General features: G+C 43.7%; 1 protein-coding gene across 1 annotated transcript in view; it reads right to left on the bottom strand.

Annotated features, from left to right (window-relative positions):
* The window catches only part of LOC311137114 (paralemmin-1-like), a 59,679-nt gene extending 53,687 nt beyond the window's left edge, over nucleotides 1–5,992 (bottom strand). Inside the window, exon 1 of the mRNA XM_084171453.1 lies at nucleotides 5,906–5,992. Within this exon, the coding sequence (XP_084027579.1) occupies nucleotides 5,906–5,910 (5 nt within the window). The 5' untranslated portion in view covers nucleotides 5,911–5,992. The remainder of the gene's footprint in view (nucleotides 1–5,905) is intronic.
* Between the last annotated feature and the right edge of the window lie 16,451 nt (nucleotides 5,993–22,443).

The raw sequence follows: 22,443 nt of genomic DNA, 5'->3' as shown, positions 1-22,443 counted from the left end.
ATCCCAGAAATTGTCCATATGCAAAAAAAGCATTTTTATCTAAAATTGTGTGCACAAATTTGTTTACATCCCTGTTAGTGAGCATTTCTCCTTTGCCAAGATAATCCATCCACCTGACAGCTGTGGCATATCAAGAAGCTGATTAAACAGCATGATCATTACACAGGTGCACCTTGTGCTGGGGCCAATAAAAGGCCACTCTGAAATGTGCAGTTTTGTCACACAACACAATGCCACAGATGTCTCAAGTTTTGAGGGAGCATGCATGCTGACTGCAGGAATGTCCACCAGAGCTGTTGCCAGAGAACTGAACATGAATTTCTCTACCATAAGCAGCCTCCAACATCGTTTTTGAGAATTTGGCTGTACGTCCAACCGGCCTCACAACTGCAGACCACGTGTATGGCGTCGTGTGGGCCAGCAATTTGCTGTCAACGTTGTGAACAGAGTGCCCCATGGTGGCAGTGGGGTTATGGTATGAGCAGGCATAAGCTTCGGACAACGAACACAATTGCATTTTATCGATGGCAATTTGAATGCACAGAAATACAATGATGAGTTCCTGAGGCCCATTCTGAGGCCCATTGTGAGCCCCATTTTTAAAAAGAAAGTTATCTGTGACCAACAGATGCATATCTGTATTCCCAGTCATGTGAAATCCATAGATTAAGGCCTAATTAATGTATTTCAATTGACTGATTTTCTCATATGAACTGTAACTCAGTAAAATCTATAAAATTGTTGTATGTTGCGTTTATATTTTTGTTCGGTATAAACATAGCAAAAATGTAATATTCTGGTGCTTAAAACGAGATGACAAAGGTCATTACACGGCTGTATTCAGTCTGCTCAGTTGACTGTGCGACGAGAAAACAAATATCTACCACTGATCTAATGGGCTTTGGTATTTAAGTCTAGTGCTGAGGCCTTACAGGGGGCATGGCCCACTATCTAGTCATCATTCAGGGGGGTATGAGCCGCTTAGAAGCAATGTGACCTTGCCTGCACGAGTACCAATGGAAGTCCTGCACTGTAAATGTTTTCCAATTATCATTTAGCATACGCTCTTATCCAGAGCGACTTACAGGAGCAATTAGGGTTAAGTGCCTTGCTCAAGGGCACATCGACAGATTTCTCACCTAGTCGGCTCGGGGATTAGAACCAGCGACCTTTCGGTTACTGGCACAACACTCTTAACCACTAAGCTACCTGCCGCCCCTGTTATGACACACAGCGGTGGTGCACTGAATGTCCACTATACCCTGGGGCAAAGTAGCTGTGACTGGGAGAGGGAGTGGGAGTATAGCAGATTTGAGAGGATAAATTGTGTTTGGTTATCAGCGAACGGCTGATTGGAAAACTATTGAGGCCCTAAGGCTATCACAAAGCACCGTACAGAGGACACTCAGGATTGGTTCTAACAAAGGTCAAAGTAGGACATGGCATGACCTTGTGACATGAATTAGCAGAAAGTAGGAGTGACATAAGCGCTTCTTCATAACAGGTCAATGATCATGTCAGACTTTCATACTAGGCTAACAGTTTTTAGCGTCCAGGCAAAGGACACTTAACTCACCTCTTTAGTCCATTAACACTCAGATAACACAGTTGTCTGTGCAAGAGTACAATGAGAAATATACTGTTCACATAATACTGTTAAAACAATACAAGATCATAACACTTGTCTCAGGGCTGGAAGTCACGAATGAAGTGTGGTCTCAAAGATCTCAAAGTCAAATTGATCAAATAAATATTTCAGACAAATGCTAGAACTTGGGAGATATTTTTGCTGAAAGTAAATCCCATAAGCATCATACTGTTATTGTATATAATGTTCAAGTAAATGAGAGTAAATCAAAGCTCTTAAAGGGATGGTTCAACCATACCTTTAAAGGCTGGATGATGGCATTTATGGTGGAGACAAACAAGAAACAATCAATAACTGGCCTTTCGTTGAATAACTGAGTGTAGATGTAAATTATATAAATGTATCAAAGCCTTGTTTGTAGTCATAGTCTATCTCTGTTTTTAGAGGCCAAACCTTTCTCCAGAGCTGTCGGCCACATAAAGCACTACGCTGAGATTAACACATTTTTGTTGTGCAATTCTGTAAAGCTGTTATTAATTAAAAGGACTCTAACAAACTGTCCGGCTGACAGAAAGAATGCTGCCATGGTTTCTATGGAGACCTTCCCTGCAAAAAAATAATCCGGGGGGACTAGTTGCTGAGCTGGGGAAAAAAAGCAACACAAAATCAATCTATACTCCTCGATCTTGTCCGATTCCCGAACCCTTGGAGTTGTTACCAGTGTAAAACCAGTGAAAGCAAAAGTACAGAGTGGCAGTGGCACAGTTGGCTGACGACTCAAACTGAATTATTCACTGCTCTTTGTTCGCTACATATTTCAGTCTGAAACTGCCATCGTTGAAGTCGTTTGTGGTGACGTCAAAATAAGGGGTGTTGTACAAAACAAAGTCATTAGCAATTGGATCATCTCTAACCAATCAGAGTATCAAAGCCAATGACAAATATTTAAAACGCTGCTTTACCCACGTATGTTCTGGCTCTGGCCCAACCCATCAGTTTCTAGGACCAATCAGAACTGTTAGAATGTGTTTGCATTCCAGAAATAGTTGGGGAGGTACTCAGATCCAGACTCAATGTGGAGAAGAAACTAACTTCTGTGGACGTAGCATATGGCCGGAGCAAGGAGTTTGGGTAGCCAGGCTAGTTGCACAGTACATTGAAACATATTTACCACTATGTGTTAAAACACAACATGAAAAGACTAAAGGCTTTTTAGTAGCTTTGTAGGGCTACTACGCATATATTACAGCTATGTATCTACAATGTATATACAGTGCATTCGGAAAGGATTCAGACCCCTTGGCTTTTTCCACATTTGTTACATTAAAGCCTTATTCTAAACTTGATTAAATAAATAAAAATCCTCATCAATCTACACACAATACCCCATAATGACAAATTGAAAACAGGTTTGTATACTTTTTTGGAAGTTTATTAAAAGTAACAAACAGAAATACCTTATTTACATAAGTATTCAGACCCTTTGCTATGAGACTCGAAATTGAGCTCATGTGCATCCTGTTTCCATTGATCATCCTTGAGATGTTTCTATAACTTGATTGGAGTCCACCTGTGGTAAATTTAATTGATTGGACATGATTTGGAAAGGCACACACCTGTCTATATAAGGTCCCACAGTTGACAGTGCATGTCAGAGCAAAGACCAAGCCATGAGGTTGAAGGAATTGTCTGTAGAGCTCCGAGACAGGATTGTGTCGAGGCACAGATCTGGGGAAGGGTACCAAAATGTTTTTGCAACATTGAAGGTCCCCAAGAACACAGTGGCCTCTATCATTCTTAAATGGAAGAAGTTTGGAACCACCAAGACTCTTCCTAGAGCTGGCTGCCTGGCCAAACTGAGCAATCGGGGGAGAAGGGCCTTGATCAGAAACATGATGCTCACTCTGACAGAGCTCCAGAGTTCCTCTGTGGAGATGGTAGAACCTTCCAGAAGGACATCCATCTCTGCAGCACTCCACCAATCAGGCCTTTATGGTAGAGCGGCCAGATGGTAGACACTCCTCAGTAAAAGGCACATGACAGCCCGCTTGGAGTTTGCCAAAAGGCAGCTAAAGACTCTCAGACCATGAGAAACAAGATTCTCTGGTCTGATGAAACCAAGATTGAACTCTTTGGCCTGAATGCCAAGCGTCACGTCTGGAGGAAACCTGACACCATCCCTACGGTGAAGCATGGGGGTGGCAGTATCATGCTGTGGGGATGTTTTTCAGCATCAGGGACTGGGAGGCTCGTCAGGATCGAGGGAAAGATGAACGGAGCAAAGTACAGAGAGATCCTTGATGAAAACCTGCTCCAGAGCACTCAGGACCTCAGACTGGGGCAAAGGTTCACCTTCCAGCAGGACAACGACCCTAAGCACACAGCCAAGACAACGCAGGAGTGGCTTCAGGACAAGTCTCTAAATGTCCTTGAGTGGCCCAGCCAGAGCCCGGACTTGAACCTGATCTAACATCTCTGGAGAGACCTGAAAATAGCTGTGCAGCGATGCTCCCCATCCAACCTGACAGAGCTTGAGAGGATCTGCAGAGAAGAATGGGAGAATCTCCCCAAATACAGGTGTGCCAAGCTTGTAGTGTCATACCCAAAAAGACTCAAAGTTGTAATCGCTGCCAAAGGTGCTTCAACAAAGTACTGAGTAAAGGGTCTGAAAACGTATGTAAATGTGATATTTCAGTTTTACATATTTTTTTACATTTGATAACATTTTCTAAAAACCTTCGTCATTATGGGGTATTGTGTGTAGATTGATGAGGGGAAAAAACAATTTCATTCATTTTAGAATAAGGCTGTAACGTAACAAAATGTGGAAAAAGTCAAGGGGTCTGAATACTTTCAGAATGTACTACTGCTATTGGCTATGTATCTATAAAGACTAAGGCTAAATACCACTCTTTGAAGTCAGTTCAAACGGCCCTGAAGTGTCATGGCCACCACCAGAGACATACATGTGTCTGTGCGCTAACCCTCGACAACATGACCCACACCACAGTGTCACACTGCCCTCCACTGCATGAGGTCTGGTCTGCCCCAAAGGCTACGTTGAATGTGTGTCACTGTGACTGATGGATGACAGAGGGGGACTAGGACACCACTGGCTGTCTTGAGGATCACTCTTGTGGGCTGACTGGGATGAGGTAACTTATATTGTCCTTCTTTCAAGACTGCTGGAATATTCCTTGTATAATACTGTAAGATTTGTACTATACTGTATCTAATCATATGTTATTAAGATTGGAATAAACCCAATGGATGTTGAGAAAAAGTGAATGAGGACCGATGCAGAGAAGAGAGGAAGGGGAGGATGAAGAAGGAGGAGTGGAGAGATGGCAGGGAGCGGATCTGTAACATTCTCATGGCCATAGGCTCCTATTGTACTTTCATGTATCCCTTTATCTTTTGTATGAGTCAGTCACTGACACTTAGTCAGCCCTAATGACATAGGGATAAAACACTAGTCATGTTTCCTAGAACACATGTCTATGGCATCAGCTCACTCAGCCATATTGGAACAGCCCATTTCTGTCAACACGGGAGAAAATGAACGCCTGCCCTAGCACCTACACATGCACGCCCACCGCTGACACAATTAGAGCAGGCACGGCCCTCTGGTACCGTTATCTCCTGCTCCCTGATATTTCCATAAAGCGCGATATGCACACCGCAGCACTATAACATTCAGGAACCCCATATACAGCGCGCTATTATTCAGGAACATGCATTACACATTCCCCATATTGATCCCCGAAAAATTCAAACCTCACTGAGAGCCTAAATCGACAGACAATTACGCATAGTATTTTTGGTTGCCCATTCAAATCCACGGTAATTACACATGGGGACATATTATCGAGAGTGGTTATTTAGGGCAAATGTTTCATTTCACTTGACTCCCCAGCTGTTGCTAGATTATATGCTTTACATAGACTGCCGATTGATCATGCGGTTTTGCCGTAGTCTAGATATGGGTCCAATGTCTTTCACAGCATAAGCACAAAAGGAGGCTATTTAAAAAAAGCCGACAAATAAAAGCAATGCATGTGAATACCATTCCATAATTTTTTGTCTGCCTATTGATGTTTGAATGTATAATCAAACTATTCACTCAGCCCAATAACATCCTATTTTCACTGTTTCCAAAAAAGAAATCCCACAGTGCACTCCCCAAAAAGGCACACAGTGCAATTGGCTAGAGTGCATATTTGTCCCCCTTTTGCAGGTGTGGCAAAAAGGGGGGAAATCGTTCAAATTGAGCACGCCCAATGCAACACATGCAGTTAAAGTCAAAAGGCTACTTACTCCATGTTTCACTACCGGCCCGTTTCACCAACTCCGCTGTATTCGACTGAAAGGTGTATTTTGCCTTTATTATCAACAGGAGTAGCTAGTCTTTCTCAGTGCCCACTACCATCAATTTTGGTCTACGGACCCCCTCCCCTTCAGTCAGAGCGGTGAAGTCGAGAAATCGGCGGTGTCCCTCCCCTGTAGCTGGCTTTGGTGGAGAGCAACGCGCGTCCCGCAGATTTGGCAACACACAACCCTTTAAATCAGCGGCCAAAATAATTATTCGCCTTTGCTAATGCGTTCAAAATAACTTCTAAACATTCCACAACGCTGCTCCCACCATTCCCTGTTTTATGAGGATGTCTTTTGTTCAGGGTTTGAGCTCATACGCCGCAATGTTGTATCGTTTGTTCCCAGCGCGCGCGAGTGAGGTGAGGAGATACGCCCCCACATGAATAGAAAATAAGAAAATACTGTGTAGTCATGGAATCGATATAGCTCGACTATAATTCTCACACTGGACATATCAATGAATGTATTATTTAGGAGATGAAAACTGTTAAACATGGAAACTGTTAAACATAGGCTACCTTATGCAATGATGTACAGTGCATTCGGAAAGTATTCAGACCCCTTGATTTTTTCCACATTTTGCTACATTACAGCCTTATTCTAAAATTGATTAAATCGTTTTTTTCTCTTATCAATCTACACACAATACCACATAATGACAAAGCAAAAACAGGTTTTTATAAATATCACATTTACATAAGTATTCAGACAATTTACTCAGTACTTTGTTGAAGCACCTTTGGAAGCGATTACAGCTTCAAGTCTTCTTGGGTATGACACTACAAGCTTGGCACACCTGTATTTGGGGAGATTCTCCCATTCTTCTCTGCAGATCCTCTCAAGCTCTGTCAGGTTGGATGGGGAGCGTCGCTGCACAGCTGTTTTCAGGTCTCCAGAGATGTTTGATCGGGTTCAAGTCCGGGCTCTGGCTGGGCCACTCAAGGAAATGTAGAGACTTGTCCTGAAGCCACTCCTGTGTTGTCTTGGCTGTGTGCTTAGGGTCGTTGTCCTGTTGGAAGGTGAACCTTCGCCCCAGTCTGAGGTCCTGAGAGCTCTGGAGCAGGTTTTCATCAAGGATCTCTCTGTACTTTGCTCCATTCATCTTTCCTTCGATCCTGATGAGTCTCCCAGTCCCTGACGCTGAAAAACATCCCCACAGCATGATGCTGCCACCACCATGCTTCACCGTAGGGATGGTGCCAGGTTTCCTTCAGACGTGACGCTTGGCATTCAGGCCAAAGAGTTCAATCTTGGTTTCATCAGACCAGAGAATCTTGTTTCTCATGGTCTGAGAGTCCTTTAGCTGCCTTTTGGCAAACTCCAAGCAGGCTGTTGTGCCTTTTACTGAGGAGTGGCTACCGTCTGGCCACTCTACCATAAAGGCCTGATTGGTGGAGTGCTGCAGAGATGGTTGTCCTTCTGGAAGGTTCTCCCATCTCCACAGAGGAACTCTGGAGCTCTGTCAGAGTGACCATCGGGTTCTTGGTCACTCCCTGACCAAGGCCCTTCTCTCCCGATTGCTCAGTTTGGCCGGGCGGCCAACTCTAGGAAGAGTCTTGGTGGTTCCAAAATTCTTCCATTTAAGAATGATGGAGGCGACTGTGTTCTTGGGGACGTTCAATGCTGCAGAATTGTTTTGGTACCCTTCCCCAGATCTGTGCCTCGACACAATCCTGTCTCGGAGCTCTACGGAGAATTCCTTCGACCTCATGGCTTGGTCTTTGCTCTGACATGCACTGTCAACTCTGGGACCTTATATAGACAGGTGTGTGCCTTTCCAAATCATGTCCAATCAATTGAATTTACCACAGGTGGACTCCAATCGAGTTGTAGAAACATCTCAAGGATGATCAATGGAAACAGGATGCACCTGAGCTCAATTTCGAGTCTCGTAGCAAAGGATCTGAATACTTATGTAAATAAGGTATTTCTGTTTTCGCTTTGTCATTATGGGGTATTGTTGTGTAGATCGATGAGGTATCTTTTTTATTTAATCCATTTTAGAATAAGGCTGTAACTTAACAAAATATGGAAAAAGGGAAGGGGTCTGAATACTTTCCGAATGCACTGTATCCTAGGCTACTCACCTATTAGCCTACACTACAGCATTTAAAGTCGTCTAGGCCCTATCATCAAAGAAAGGAATGGTACCATCATTGAGAGGGCTATTAAGGTTTTTTTCTACTTTCTCCCATAGTGTGAAATATACTTAAATAAAGTTTGATTTGAGTTGATAGTGCATTATATAAAGAGTTATGTGTGCTACCTTAAGCCAGAACTACATTAAAATGTGTCCTTAGTCAACCTGCACTGTTAACAGATTATCATATCCATAACTGCAAATGATTTGGCTCAGAGGACATTGAAGTTTTTTTTCTCTTTAATCTAACAGTCATGGGGAACCATGAATACTGTCAAATTGTTGCTGGGGTAAAACAGATGGCACTTTGGACATAGACAGTGTTACCTCCAGACAAGAGGTTCCCAAACGTTGTTCCATCAACTTCCATGGACCAATGGTGATCTGCCAGGTGCAAAGGTCTAAATGATCTGTGTGATGGCTTTCAACTACTTTCATTGCAATTATATATTATTGAAACTAAAGACTCTTAAAGGGGCAATCTGCAGTTGCTACATCCATTTTTGGACTTTAGATGTCATGATTTATACCCATTGGTTTTTGAAGAATATAACAACTGTCATGCCCCATCAGAACCCAAAATATAAGCTTGTAAACAAAGTCAATGTAAACAAATACTATATAGCCTCAAAACATGGTTAAAACTATCAAATTGATGTTATTGATATCCATAGCTCTGTCTTTGAATTTGAGAGTGGTTTCATTTGTCTTGCCCCATCCCTCAGCTTTTTACTGAAACAGGGGTGGGGGAAGACACTTTGTTATTGTTTCAACTTCTGATTGCCGCTTTAATATGACCATTGCTCTCTTATGCCATTGCCCACTTTAGGCCTGCCAGTGCTATTGTTTATGGTGCGACACTTTGTGACACTGATTTCAGTGATTGATGAATTGATAACTGGACTCCAGTAGCAGAAATAGGTCACTTAGGTCATAGGCCTACATGTGGAATGATCTCTAGGCTAAATCACTGTTGTGGGAAATTGGTTTGAAGGGATAGTGCACTCAAAAACTGTATTTTAATATTTTGTTAATTGGCCCACTGTTAATAGATAGTTTAATAGTTTTTGAGTGAACTATCACTTAAGTAGGACTACATGTTTCTCTCAACGATCAATACACATGTGTATGGAGGGGGTGGAATTAAGCATCTCAAATTATTGGTATAATAATGATTCATTAATGTTGATAATATGATGTTAAAGTCATATTAGTAATTAAACATTTACAGTTGAAGTCAGAAGTTTACATACACTTAGGTTTGAGTCATTAAAACTCGTTTTTCAACCACTCCACAAATTTCTTGTTAACAAACTATAGTTTTGGCAAGTCGATTAGGACATCTACTTTGTGCATGACACAAGTAATTTTTCCAACAATTGTTTACAGACAGATTATTTCATTTATAATTCACTGTATCACAATTCCAGTGGGTCAGAAGTTTACATACACTAACTTGACTGTGCCTTTAAACAGCTTCTGATAGGCTAATTGACATCTCAAAGAAGAAGAGGGCTCCAGGCAGCCGAGCGGAAATGGAGGAAAACTAGACTCCCTGCGGACCTGTCATCTTTTCACTCACTCCTCTCTACATTCTCTTCCTCTGTTTCCGCTGCTAAAGCCACTTTCTACCACTCTAAATTTCAAGCCTCTGCCTCTAACCCTAGGAAGCTCTTTGCCACCTTCTCCTCCCTGCTGAATCCTCCTCCTCCTCACCCTCCCTCCTCCCTCTCTGTGGATGACTTCGTCAACCATTTTGAAAAGAAGGTTGACGACATCCGATCCTCATTTATTAAGTCAAATGACACCACTGGTCCTGCTCACACTGCCCTACCCTATGCTTTGACTTCTTTCTCCCCTCTCTCTCCAGATGAAATCTTGCGACTTGTGACGGCCGGCCGCCCAACAACCTGCCCGCTTGACCCTATCCCCTCCTGTCTTCTCCAGACCATTTCCGGAGATCTTCTCCCTTACCTCACCTCGCTCATCAACTCATCCTTGACCGCTGGCCATGTCCCTTCCGTCTTCAAGAGAGCGAGAGTTGCACCCCTCCTCAAAAAACCTACACTCGATCCCTCCGATGTCAACAACTACAGACCAGTATCCTTTCTTTCTTTTCTCTCCAAAACTCTTGAGCGTGCCGTCTCTAGCCAACTCTCCTGCTATCTCTCTCAGAATGACCTTCTTGATCCAAACCAGTCAGGTTTCAAGACTGGTCATTCAACTGAGACTGCTCTTCTCTGTGTCATGAAGGCTCTCCGCACTGCTAAAGCTAACTCTCTCTCCTCTGCTCTTATCCTTCTAGACCTATCCGCTGCCTTTGATACTGTGAACCATCAGATCCTCCTCTCCACCCTCTCCGAGTTGGGCATCTCCGGCGCTGCTCACTCTTGGATTGCGTCCTACCTGACAGGTCGCTCCTACCAGGTGGCATGGCGAGAATCTGTCTCCGCACCACGTGCTCTCACCACTGGTGTCCCCCAGGGCTCAGTTCTAGGCCCTCTCCTATTCTCTCTATACACCAAGTCACTTGGCTCTGTCATATCCTCACATGGTCTCTCCTATCATTGCTACGCAGACAACACACAATTCATTTTCTCCTTTCCCCCTTCTGATAACCAGGTGGCGAATCGCATCTCTGCATGTCTGGCAGACATATCAGTGTGGATGTTGGATCACAACCTCAAGCTGAACCTCGACAAGACGGAGCTGCTCTTCCTCCTGGGGAAGGACTGCCCGCTCCATGATCTCGCCATCACGGTTGACAACTCCATTGTGTCCTCCTCCCAGAGTGCAAAGAGCCTTGGCGTGACCCTGGACAACACCCTGTCGTTCTCCGCTAACATCAAAGCAGTGACCCGATCCTGCAGGTTCATGCTCTACAACATTCGCAGAGTACGACCCTACCTTACACAGAAAGCGGCACAGGTCCTAATCCAGGTACTTGTCATCTCCCGTCTGGATTACTGCAACTCGCTGTTGGCTGGGCTCCCTGCCTGTGCCATTAAACCCCTACAACTTATCCAGAACGCCGCACGCAGCCCATCTTGTGTTCGACCTTCCCAAGTTCTCTCATGTCACCCCGCTCCACTGGCTTCCAGTTGAGTCTCGCATCTACTACAAGACCATGGTGCTTGCCTACGGAGCTGTGAGGGGAATGGCACCTCCTTACCTTCAGGCTCTGATCAGACCCTACACCCAAACGAGGGCACTACGTTCATCCACCTCTGGCCTGCTAGCTCCCCTACCTCTACAGAAGCACAGTTCCCGCTCAGCCCAGTCAAAGCTATTTGCTGCTCTGGCACCCCAATGGTGGAACAAGCTCCCCCACGACGCCAGGACAGTGGAGTCACTGACCACCTTCCGGAGACACTTGAAACCCTACCTCTTTAAGGAATACCTGGAATAGTATAAAGTAATCCTTCTCCCCCCCCCCCCCCCCCCTTAAAAAAGAAGAAAAAAAGTGGTTGTCCCACTTGCTATCATAAGTTGAATGCACCAATTTGTAAGTCGCTCTGGATAAGAGCGTCTGCTAAATTATGTAAATGTAAATTTGAGTCAATTGGAGGTGGACCTGTGGCTGTATTTCAAGGTTTACCTTCAAACTCAGTGCCTCTTTGCTTGACATCATGGGGAAAAAAAGACATCAGCCAAGACCTCAGAAAAAAATGTGTAGACTTCCACAAGTCTGGTTCATCCTTGGCAAGATGCTGGAGGAAACAGGTACAAAAGTATCTATATGCACAGTAAAACGAGTCCTTTATTTACATAACCTGAAAGGTCGCTCAGCAAGGAAGAAGCCACTGCTCCAAAACCGCCGTAAAATAGCCAGACTACGGTTTGCAACTGCACATAGGGACAAAGATCGAACTTTTTGGAGAAATGTCCTCTGGTCTGATGAACAGAAATATAACTGTTTGGTCATAATGACCATCGTTATGTTTGGAGGAAAAAGGGGAAGGCTTGCAAGCCGAAGAACACCATCCCAACGTGAAGCACGGGGGTGGTAACATCATGTTGTGGGGGGGCTTTGCTGCAGGAGGGACTGGTGCACTTCACAAAATAGATGGCATCATGAGGAAGGAAAATAATGTGGATATATTGAAGCAACATCTCAAGACATCAGTCAGGAAGTTAAAGCTTGGTCGCAAATGGGTCTTCCAAATGGACAATGACCCCAAGCATACTTCCAAAGTTGTGGCAAAATGGCTTAAGGACAACAAAGTCAAGGTATTGGAGTGGCCATCACAAAGCCCTGACCTCAATCCTATAGAAAATGTGTGGGCAGAACTGAAAAAGCGTGTGCGAGCAAGGAGGCCTACAAACCTGACTCTGTTACACCAGCTCTGTCAGGAGGAATGGGCCAAAATTCACCCAATTTATTGTGGGAAGCTTGTGGAAGGCTACCCAAAATGTTTGACCAAAGTTAAACAATTTAAAGGCAATGCTACCAAATACTAATTGAGTGTATGTAAACTTCTGACCCACTGGGAATGTGATGAAATAAATAAAAGCTGAAATAAATCATTCTCTCTACTATTATTCTGACATTTCACATTCTTAAAAGAAAGTGGTGATCCTAACTGACCTAAAACAGGGAATTTTTACTAGGATTAAATGTCAGGAACTGAGTTTAAATGTATTTGGCTAAGGTGTATGTAAACTTCCGACTTCAACTGTACATGTAAATTCTCTTAAAAGTCAGCTAATGAGAAATGGTTGTATGTTTTACATATAGATGTGTAAACTCAACAAAGAAAGATGACTCGTGATACAATGAAATCAATGAAATATATTTACTCCAGTTAAATTATGACCTGCATCCTTCACTACATTTCATAGGCCTGGAAATAGCTGTGAAATAAGGAAAATAAACACGTGTATAACTCAGCTTCATTATTTTCAGACATAATGTTCATCATATGACACATTGAGGTTACTGGTTCTTATATTAAAGGCTCCTACAGGGTTGGATTCTCCTCTTGGATCTAATGCAATACTGTTTCGCAGTGACCATCAATCAACCAAGACATTCCATTTAGTGTAGGAGATTGCCACCTACTGGACACTTGTAGCACCATCTAAAACAGGGGCTCCTGCAGAGCTGTCTGGTGTGCACATTGTTGTTCCATCCCAACTATAAAACACCCAGTTCTAGTAATTAGCTGCTCATTAGGACCTTGATTTGCTGAATCATGTGTGTTACTGCAGGGATGGAACAAAAGCCTACATGCTGTAGCTTTTCAGGAGTAGGGTTGGCCTATTGATAAACAGTGATTATATTGATTAAACCATTGTGCCTGTAGATGGGGTAAGAGCCCAACTCCTGTGAAAACATCTTACTGTAAGACAGACTTGCACACAGACAGTCTTCAAATGATTTTTACCCAAGCATGACGCACAAATAGGAGAATGCACTTATTGGTTGTTGGTAAAAGACTTCAAAGAGCATGCAAAGCCGTACTATATAAAATCAGATCATTTTCACCCAGCACTGTTGTAAAGCACTAATAGCCATTGTTATTCTGCAGTGTTCCTTTGGTTTAGTCTTGCCAAATATCTACACCTATCAACAATCACATGGTTTCCATTCCCCCAGTAATCTTATCCGTTGCTGTAATGCAGCTCTGTGCTGTGAGGAAAACCCTGTCTACTACCTGCTGCATGCTGCATCCAGCTCCACCACCACCAATGATCCCATCAAAGGATGGGACAGAAAGCGGCTTTACATGTTGTGGTGACTGTCTGGCTGCTCGCTGGGGCCAGCCCATACAGAGGATCAGACACCAAACAAACCAAATTGGCTGTTCACTGTGTTGTGTTGGCTGCAAAATAGAAGAGCTGATCATTTAGTGGCAAGCGTAGTTGCATCAGATTCAGAACATATAGGCTACCAGTCGAGATGCATCAGATTGTCTTGCGATAGATAACAAGTCATCTTCTGGGGTTTGATGAGCATAGCTAATGTGTCATTATTTCCACTTAAAACACTAAAACATATCTAACCCAACAATGTCCACCAGAATAGTAATGTTAGTCCACTCTAAATCAGAGAACCCAGACAATAGTCCCCTGTAGGATAGCTTAAACTTAATTTCCCCCAGACAAATGTTGCATACTTGAGGGGGGAATCGCGTCTCTATGCGATGACTAGTACAATGCCTAATGTCTGCCCCCCCCCTCTCAATTCAATAGGGCTTTATTGGCATGGGAAACGTGTTTACTTTACCAAAGCAAGTGAAATAAACAATAAACAAAAGTGAGAGGACACAAAATAACATCAACAAAAACCTATTATAAATTAACAGTAAACATTGCACTCACAAAGGTTGTAAAATGATAAAGACATTTCAAGTGTTACATTATCAGCTATGTACAGTTTTTTCGCAATGTGCAAGTAGTTGTAGTACGAATAGTAGCAGAAGATAAATAAACAGATAAATATTGGTGGTATTTACAATGTTGTTTGTGCTCCACTGGTTGCCCTTTTCTCATGGCGGCCTCTCTCAATAGCGAGGCTATGCTCACTGAGTTTTTCTTAACTCAGGATCAGTCACAGTGGTCAGATATTCTGCCAGTTATCTTTTTGCTTTCTCATAATTTGGTTGGGTCTAATTGTGTTGCTGTCCTGGCTCTGTGGCGTCTGTTTGTGTTTGTGGACAGAGCCCCAGAACCAGCTGCATGAGGGGACTCTTCTCTAGGTTAATCTCTCTGAAGGTGAGGGCTTTATGGTAGAATGTGTGGTTGTTATGTGAATTATTAAACTATTTCAGTGTCTCTGTGCGTCTCCCAAAAGCTTGTAAGTCTTTTGGGATTTAAGTAACGGACAGAGTCCCGATCTGCATAGTCAGAGATATTTATTCATTGAGAATTCTGCCATCACAATTTCAGAGTCCATCTTTTATACTCATACGTCATACAAAAAATCCTGCCCCCCCCCTGTAGGCGGGCTGTAGTTTTCCACTCTAAAACTGCTCTCCTGACCATCAGTTCACACACACACACATATACACACATGCATACACACATACTGTACATACACACACACTTTCTTATCATAGCCTACTACCTGCATTCCTCAGTTATTGCCGTTCTCACAATATTCTGCACCATTTTTTCATACTCATTAAAAAGCCTAACAGTTTCTCTACTCCCTAAATTATCAGTTGCCTTTGTTGTCTGGCCTAACTCTTACTAACATTGCTAAATAGTGGCTCAATGCCATAGTCTTTACTGGTCCTACACTCACACATTTCTAACACATTATACACAGTTTCAGGGTGTAATAATTAGTCATTAATAATTAATCTATCAGTGGTCATCGATTCCTTTTAGGTGGTTGTAGAATTTAACAGCGCTTCTCTGGATTGTGATAACTAGTGGGTATAGTCCTAATTTTGCTCTGCATGCGTTGTTTGGGGTTTTGCATTGTACACAAAGTATATTTTTGCAGAATTCTGCATGCAGTCTCAATTCTGTGTTTGTACCATTTTGTGAATGATTGGTTGGTGAGAGGACCCCAGACCTCACAAACATAGAGGGCAATGGGTTCTATAACTTCCCACGGGGGGCCAGTATGAAAAATGTATGCACTCACTAATTGTAAGTCGCTCTGGATAAGAGCGTCTGCTAAATGACTAAAATGTCAAAAATAACTGATTGAAGTATTTTTAGCCAGATCATAATTGTGATGTTGAGTTTTATGTTTCTGTTGATGTTGTAGAAGGCCCTTCTTTCCCCTTGTCTCTTAAATCGTTCACAGCCTTGTGGAAGTTACCTGTGGTGTTGATGTTTAGGCCGACATAGGTATAATTATTTGTGTGCTCTAGGGTAACGGTGTCTAGATAGAATTTGTATGTGTTACCATAGCCGCGGGAAGTAGTGGTATTGAGGGTGCTGCATTATCCTCTGAAAAAACGGAATAAAAAAATATACAGTACCACTCAAATGTTTGGACACACCTACTCATTCAAAGGTTTTTCATAATTTTTACTATTTTCTATATTGTAGAATAATAGTGAACACATCAAAACTATGAAATAACACAAAAAAGTGTTAAACAAATCAAAATATATTTTATATTTGAGATTCTTCAAAGAAGCCACCCTTTGCCTTGATGACAGCTTTGCACACTCTTGGCATTCTCTCAACCAGCTTCATGAGGTAGTCACCTGGAATGCATTTAAATTAACAGGTGTCCCTTCTTAAAAGTGAATTTGTGGAATTTCTTTCCTTCTTAATGCGTTTGAGCCAATCAGTTGTGTTGTGACAAGGTAGGGGTTGTATACAGAAGATAGCCCTATTTGGTAAAATACCGTCAATATTATGGCAAGAACAGCTCAAATAAGCAAAGAGAAATGACAGTCCATCATTACTTTAAGACATGAAGGTCAGTCAATACGGATAATTTGAACGTTTCTTCAAGTGCCGTCGCAAAAACCATCAAGCGCTATGATGAAACTGGGTCTCATGAGGACCGCCACAGGAAAGGAAGACCCAGAGTTACCTCTGCTGCAGAGGATAAGTTAATTAGAGTTACCAGCCTCAGAAATTGCAGCCCAAATAAATGCTTCACAGAGTTCAAGTAACATACACATCTCAACATCAACTGTTCAGAGGCGACTGTGTGAATCAGGCCTTCATGGTCGAATTGCTGCAAAGACACCACTACTAAAGGACACCAATAAGAAGAAGAGACTTGCTTGGGCCAAGAAACATGAGCAATGGATATTAGACCGGTGGAAATCTGTCCTTTGGTCTGATGAGTACAAATTTGAGATTTTTGGATCCAACCTCCGTGTCTTTGTGAGACGCAGAGTAGGTGAATGGATGATCTCCACATGTGTGGTTCCTACCGTGAAGCATGGAGGATGAGGAGTGATGGTGTGCTTTGCTGGTGACACTGTCTGTGATGTATTTAGAATTCAAGGCACACTTAATCAGCATGGCTACCACAGCATTCTGCAGCGATATGCCATCCCATCTGGTTTGCACTTAGTGGGACTATCATTTCTTTTTCAACAGGACAATGACCCAAAACACACCTCCAGGCTGTGTAAGGGCTATTTGACCAAGAAGGAGAGTGATGAAGTGCTGCATCAGATGACCTGGCCTCCACAATCACCCGACCTCAACCCAATTGAGATGGTTTGGGATGAGTTGGACCGCAGAGTGAAGGAAAAGCAGCCAACAAGTGCTCAGCTTATGTGGGAAGTCCTTCAAGACTGTTGGAAAAGCATTCCTCATGAAGCTGGTTGAGAGAATGCCAAGAGTGTGCAAAGCTGTCATCAAGGCAAAGGGTGACTACTTTGAAGAATCTCAAATATAAAATATATTTTGATTTGTTTAACACTTTTTTGGTTACTACATGATTCCATCTGTGTTATTTCATAGTTTTGATGTCTTCAAATCAAAATCAAACAAAATGTATTTGTCACATACACATGGTTAGCAGATGTTATAGCGAAATGCTTCTAGTTTCGACAGTGCAACAATATCTAGCAAGTAATATCCAACAGTTCCACAACAAATACCTAATACACACAAATCTAAGGAAAGGAATAAGAATATATAAATATATGGATGAGCAATGTCATTATCAGAGTGACATAGGCTAAGATGCAATAGATAGTATAGAATACAGTATATACATATGAGATGGGTAATGCAAGATATGTAAACATTATTAAGATAGTATAGAATACAGTATATACATATGAGATGGGTAATGCAAGATATATAAACGTTATTAAGATAGTATAGAATACAGTATATACATATGAGATGAGTAATGCAAGATATGTAAACATTATTAAGATAGCATAGAATACAGTATATACATATGAGATGGGTAATGCAAGATATATAAACGTTATTAAGATAGTATAGAATACAGTATATACATATGAGATGAGTAATGCAAGATATGTAAACATTATTAAGATAGTATAGAATACAGTATATACATATGAGATGGGTAATGCAAGATATATAAACATGATTAAAGTGGCATTATTAAAGTGACTAGTGTTCCATTTGCTAAAGTGGCCAGTGATTTTCAAGTCTGTATGTAGGCAGCTGTAATGAATACTCGGACAGAGTGGTAAGATCCAATCGCAGAATAGCGATGCTTTATTAAAGTACAGACAAGGGAAAGGCTTAATCGTGGTCGGGCGGGCTGTGGTCAAAACCGGGCCAGGCATAGACAGGCAGAGGTACCAAAGGAGCGGGCTTAGTCGTAGTCGAGGTCACAGGCACAGGATCCGAGAACGGTAATCACTGGGGTAGACAAGTAGAGGATTAAGCAATACGGGGAGTCAACTAACAAGGCACTGGTCGGATACACGGGTAATCAAAACAACAAACTCTCTCTCTCTCACTCGGAACAAAACGCTTAGCAAGTCACAATGGAACAATACCTCGCGCCGACTGAGCTTCTGAGCACACCTTAAATCCTATACTAATTACTGACAGGTGTGCTCAGAACTCAGGTGAATCAGATCGAGTCTGATGACTCCCCCTCTCAGTAGATCGGGGAAGTGTCAGACTCTGTCTAGATCCTGCCAAACCCCGATCCCTTACAGTATCCCCCTCCCCAGGGCCGGCTCCTGACGGCCTTCTACCTCTACCGGGTGGTCTTCCTCTGGGTCGGGATCCTGGATGATCTGGGTGCTCAGCGTGGAAAGTGGCCTTGAGAGCGGGATCCAGTATATCCTTAGCCGGAACCCAGGACCGTTCCTCAGGTCCATATCCCTCCCAGTCCACGAGATATTCGATGCCCCCTCGTCTCCGTCTTGACTCCAGTATCTCGTGGACTGTATAGATGGTGTCCTGTTCATCCTCCAAAGGTGGTGTAGTAGGTTGTTGAGCGATTGGTGGATACATCGGGCTATAATGGACAGGTTTCAGCAGGGAGACGTGGAACGTAGGGTTTATCCTGTAGTGTCGAGGGAGGAACAGACGGTAGGTAACAGGTACATACATTTGTTTAGCTGTAATGTTCAAAACGGGAGTCTCACTCACCGGTTTGGCAGTTCCGAGGCGATATCCTGAGGTACGGTTAGTTCGTACCGGACATTGACGCACGAAATGACCCGACTGACCACAATACAGGCATAGTCCGTCTTGCCGACGTTGTTGTCTCACCGACCCTTGTAGAGGTGACCGTCCCAGTTGCATAGGTTCCTCCTCAGATTCTCTCCTCCGCTCTGTCGCTTGCATAGGACCAGTGATCGATGGCTCCCGAACTGTGGATGCCTGGTGTTGCACTATAAGATTATCAATAGAGATGGCAATTTTGATAAACTCATGTAGCGTAGTGATATCTCCTCGACAAGCCAACTCAGTCTGTACGTCTTTGCGCAGCCCTCTACGGAAAACTGTGAGCAAAGCAGTCTCGCTCCATCCGCTACCGGCTGCTATAGTACGGAACTCTAAAGCGTAGTCGGCTACTGTGCGACGGCCCTGCTGAAGTTCGCATAGCTGATCTCCCACACTACGCCCAGATACTGGGTGGTCGAACACCTCTTGAAACAGTCTCTTGAACTGAACTTCCTCATTCAGCTCGGGGACCTCAGCTGCCCAAAGCGCAGTAGCCCAATCCAGTGCTCTTCCCGTTAGCAGAGAAATCATGAAATCCACTCTGCTACGGTCATCGGAAAACATGGAATGATTATACGACGTATACAGGGACATCTGGAGTAGAAACCCCTGACATTTGCCAGGTTCCCCGTCGTACCTTGTCGGTATAGAAATCGGAGGTGCATGACGAGGACTGACCGTACTCGGGGTGATGCCTTCCGCTGCACCAGCGTTGAGTAGCTGTAGGAGTTCATCCATGCGTTTCTCCTGTATCTCCCATCGCCTCTGTAATTCCGCTGGATCCATGGTAATGGCGAGGTATTCTGTAATGAATACTCGGACAGAGTGGTAAGATCCAATCGCAGAATAGCGATGCTTTATTAAAGTACAGACAAGGGAAAGGCTTAATCGTGGTCGGGCGGGCTGTGGTCAAAACCGGGCCAGGCATAGACAGGCAGAGGTACCAAAGGAGCGGGCTTAGTCGTAGTCGAGGTCACAGGCACAGGATCCGAGAACGGTAATCACTGGGGTAGACAAGTAGAGGATTAAGCAATACGGGGAGTCAACTAACAAGGCACTGGTCGGATACACGGGTAATCAAAACAACAAACTCTCTCTCTCTCACTCGGAACAAAACGCTTAGCAAGTCACAATGGAACAATACCTCGCGCCGACTGAGCTTCTGAGCACACCTTAAATCCTATACTAATTACTGACAGGTGTGCTCAGAACTCAGGTGAATCAGATCGAGACTGATGACTCCCCCTCTCAGTAGATCGGGGAAGTGTCAGACTCTGTCTAGATCCTGCCAAACCCCGATCCCTTACAGCAGCAGCCTCTCTGTGCTAGTGATGGCTATTTAACAGTCTGATGGCCTTGAGATAGAAGCTGTTTTTCAGTCTCTCGGTCCCAGCTTTGATGCACCTGTACTGACCTCGCCTTCTGGATGATAGCAGGGTGAACAGACAGTGGCTCGGGTGGTAGTTGTCCTTGATTATCTTTTTGGCCTTCCTATGACATCAGGTGCTGTATGTGTCCTGGAGGGCAGGTAGTTTGCATCCGGTGATGCGTTGTGCAGACCGCACCACCCTCTAGAGAGCCCTGCGGTTGTGGGCGGTGCAGTTGCCATACCAGGCGGTGATACAGCCCGACAGGATGCTCTCAATTGTTCATCTGTAAAGGTTTTTGAGGGTTTTAGGTGACAGGCCAAATTTCTTCAGCCTCCTGCGGTTGAAGAGACACTGTTGCGCCTTCTTCACCACACTGTCTGTGTGGGTGGACCATTTCAGTTTGTCAGTGATATGTACGCCGAGGAACTTAAAGCTTTCCACCTTTTCCACTGCTGTCCCGTCGATGTGGAGAGGGGGGGTACTCCTCTGCGGTTTCCTGATGTCCACGATCATCTCCTTTGTTTTGTTGACGTTGAGTGAGAAGTTATTTTCCTGACACCACACTCCGAGAGCCCTCACCTCCTCCCTGTTGGCTGTCTCATTGTTGTTTTAATAAAGCCTACTACTGTTGTGTCGTCTGCAAACTTGATGATTGAGTTGGAGGTGCGCATGGCTACGCAGTCATGGGTGAACAGGGAGTACAGGAGGGGGCTGAGTACACACCCTTGTGGGGCCCCAGTGTTGAGGATCAGCGAAGTGGAGATGTTGTTTCCTACCTTCACCACCTGGGGGCGGCCCGTCAGGAAGTCCAGGACCCAATTGCACAGGGCGGGGTTGAGACCCGGGGCCTCAAGCTTAATGATGAGCTTGGAGGGTACTATGGTGTTGAATGCTGAGCTATAGTCAATGAACAGCATTCTTACATAGGTATTCCTCTTGTCCAGATGGGATAGGGCAGTGTGCAGTGCGATGGCGATTGCACCGTCTGTGGATCTATTGGGGCGGTAAGCAAATAGGGTGATAGGTAAGGTGTCTCCCCCCACCCCCTACAGGTTTATCTTTGGTCTCTTTGTTGCCTCTCTGATTAATGCCCTCCTTGCCAGGTCTGTGAGTTTTGGTGGGCGGCCCTCTCTTGACAGGTTTGTTGTGGTTCCATATTCTTGAAATGTTTTAATCATGGATTTAATGGTGCTACGTGGGAAAAAATTTTATAACCCAATCCTGATCTGTACTTCTCTACAACTTTGTCCCTGACCTGTTTGGAGAGCTCCTGGTGGTGCCCCTTGCTTAGTGGTGTTGCAGACTTATTAAGGGGCTTCATAGCAAAGGGGGTGAATACATATGCACACACTACTTTTCTGTTATTAATTTTTTAGAATTTTTTTCACTTCACCAATTTGGACTATTTTGTGTATGTCCATTACATGAAATCCAAATAAAAATCCATTTAAATAACAGGTTGTAATGCAACAAACTAGGAAAAATGCCAAGGAGATGAATACTTTTGCAAAGCGCTGTAATTATCAGATTCAAGTTACAAATGTAAACACTCAAATAGGCCCAGTGTAGTAGTGCACCGGGCCTTTACTAGTCCTGTCTCAGCGGTCCGATATAGACGTCTTCAGCGACGGCAAAATGAAATATCTGAAAAACATCGCAGCACACCCATCCCCAAACTACTTCCCAATATGTTCCTGGCTACTGGACCTTTTTTGGAACAACGTTATTTTTGTCATACTGAGATTCATTGTCAGGGCCCAAGTCTGACAGAATCTGTGTAGAAGAACTAAGTGCTGCTGTAGGCCCTCCTTGGTTGGGGACAGAAGCACCAGATCATCAGCAAACATTTGATTGAGTCCAGTAGGGTGAAG

Source organism: Coregonus lavaretus (assembly GCF_964263955.1).
Source record: "Coregonus lavaretus genome assembly, chromosome: 11".
In the NCBI taxonomy this organism is placed as follows: Eukaryota; Metazoa; Chordata; class Actinopteri; order Salmoniformes; family Salmonidae; genus Coregonus; species Coregonus lavaretus.
Note: the sequence above shows the minus strand (reverse complement) of the source record. Positions and strands in the feature narration are given on the sequence as shown.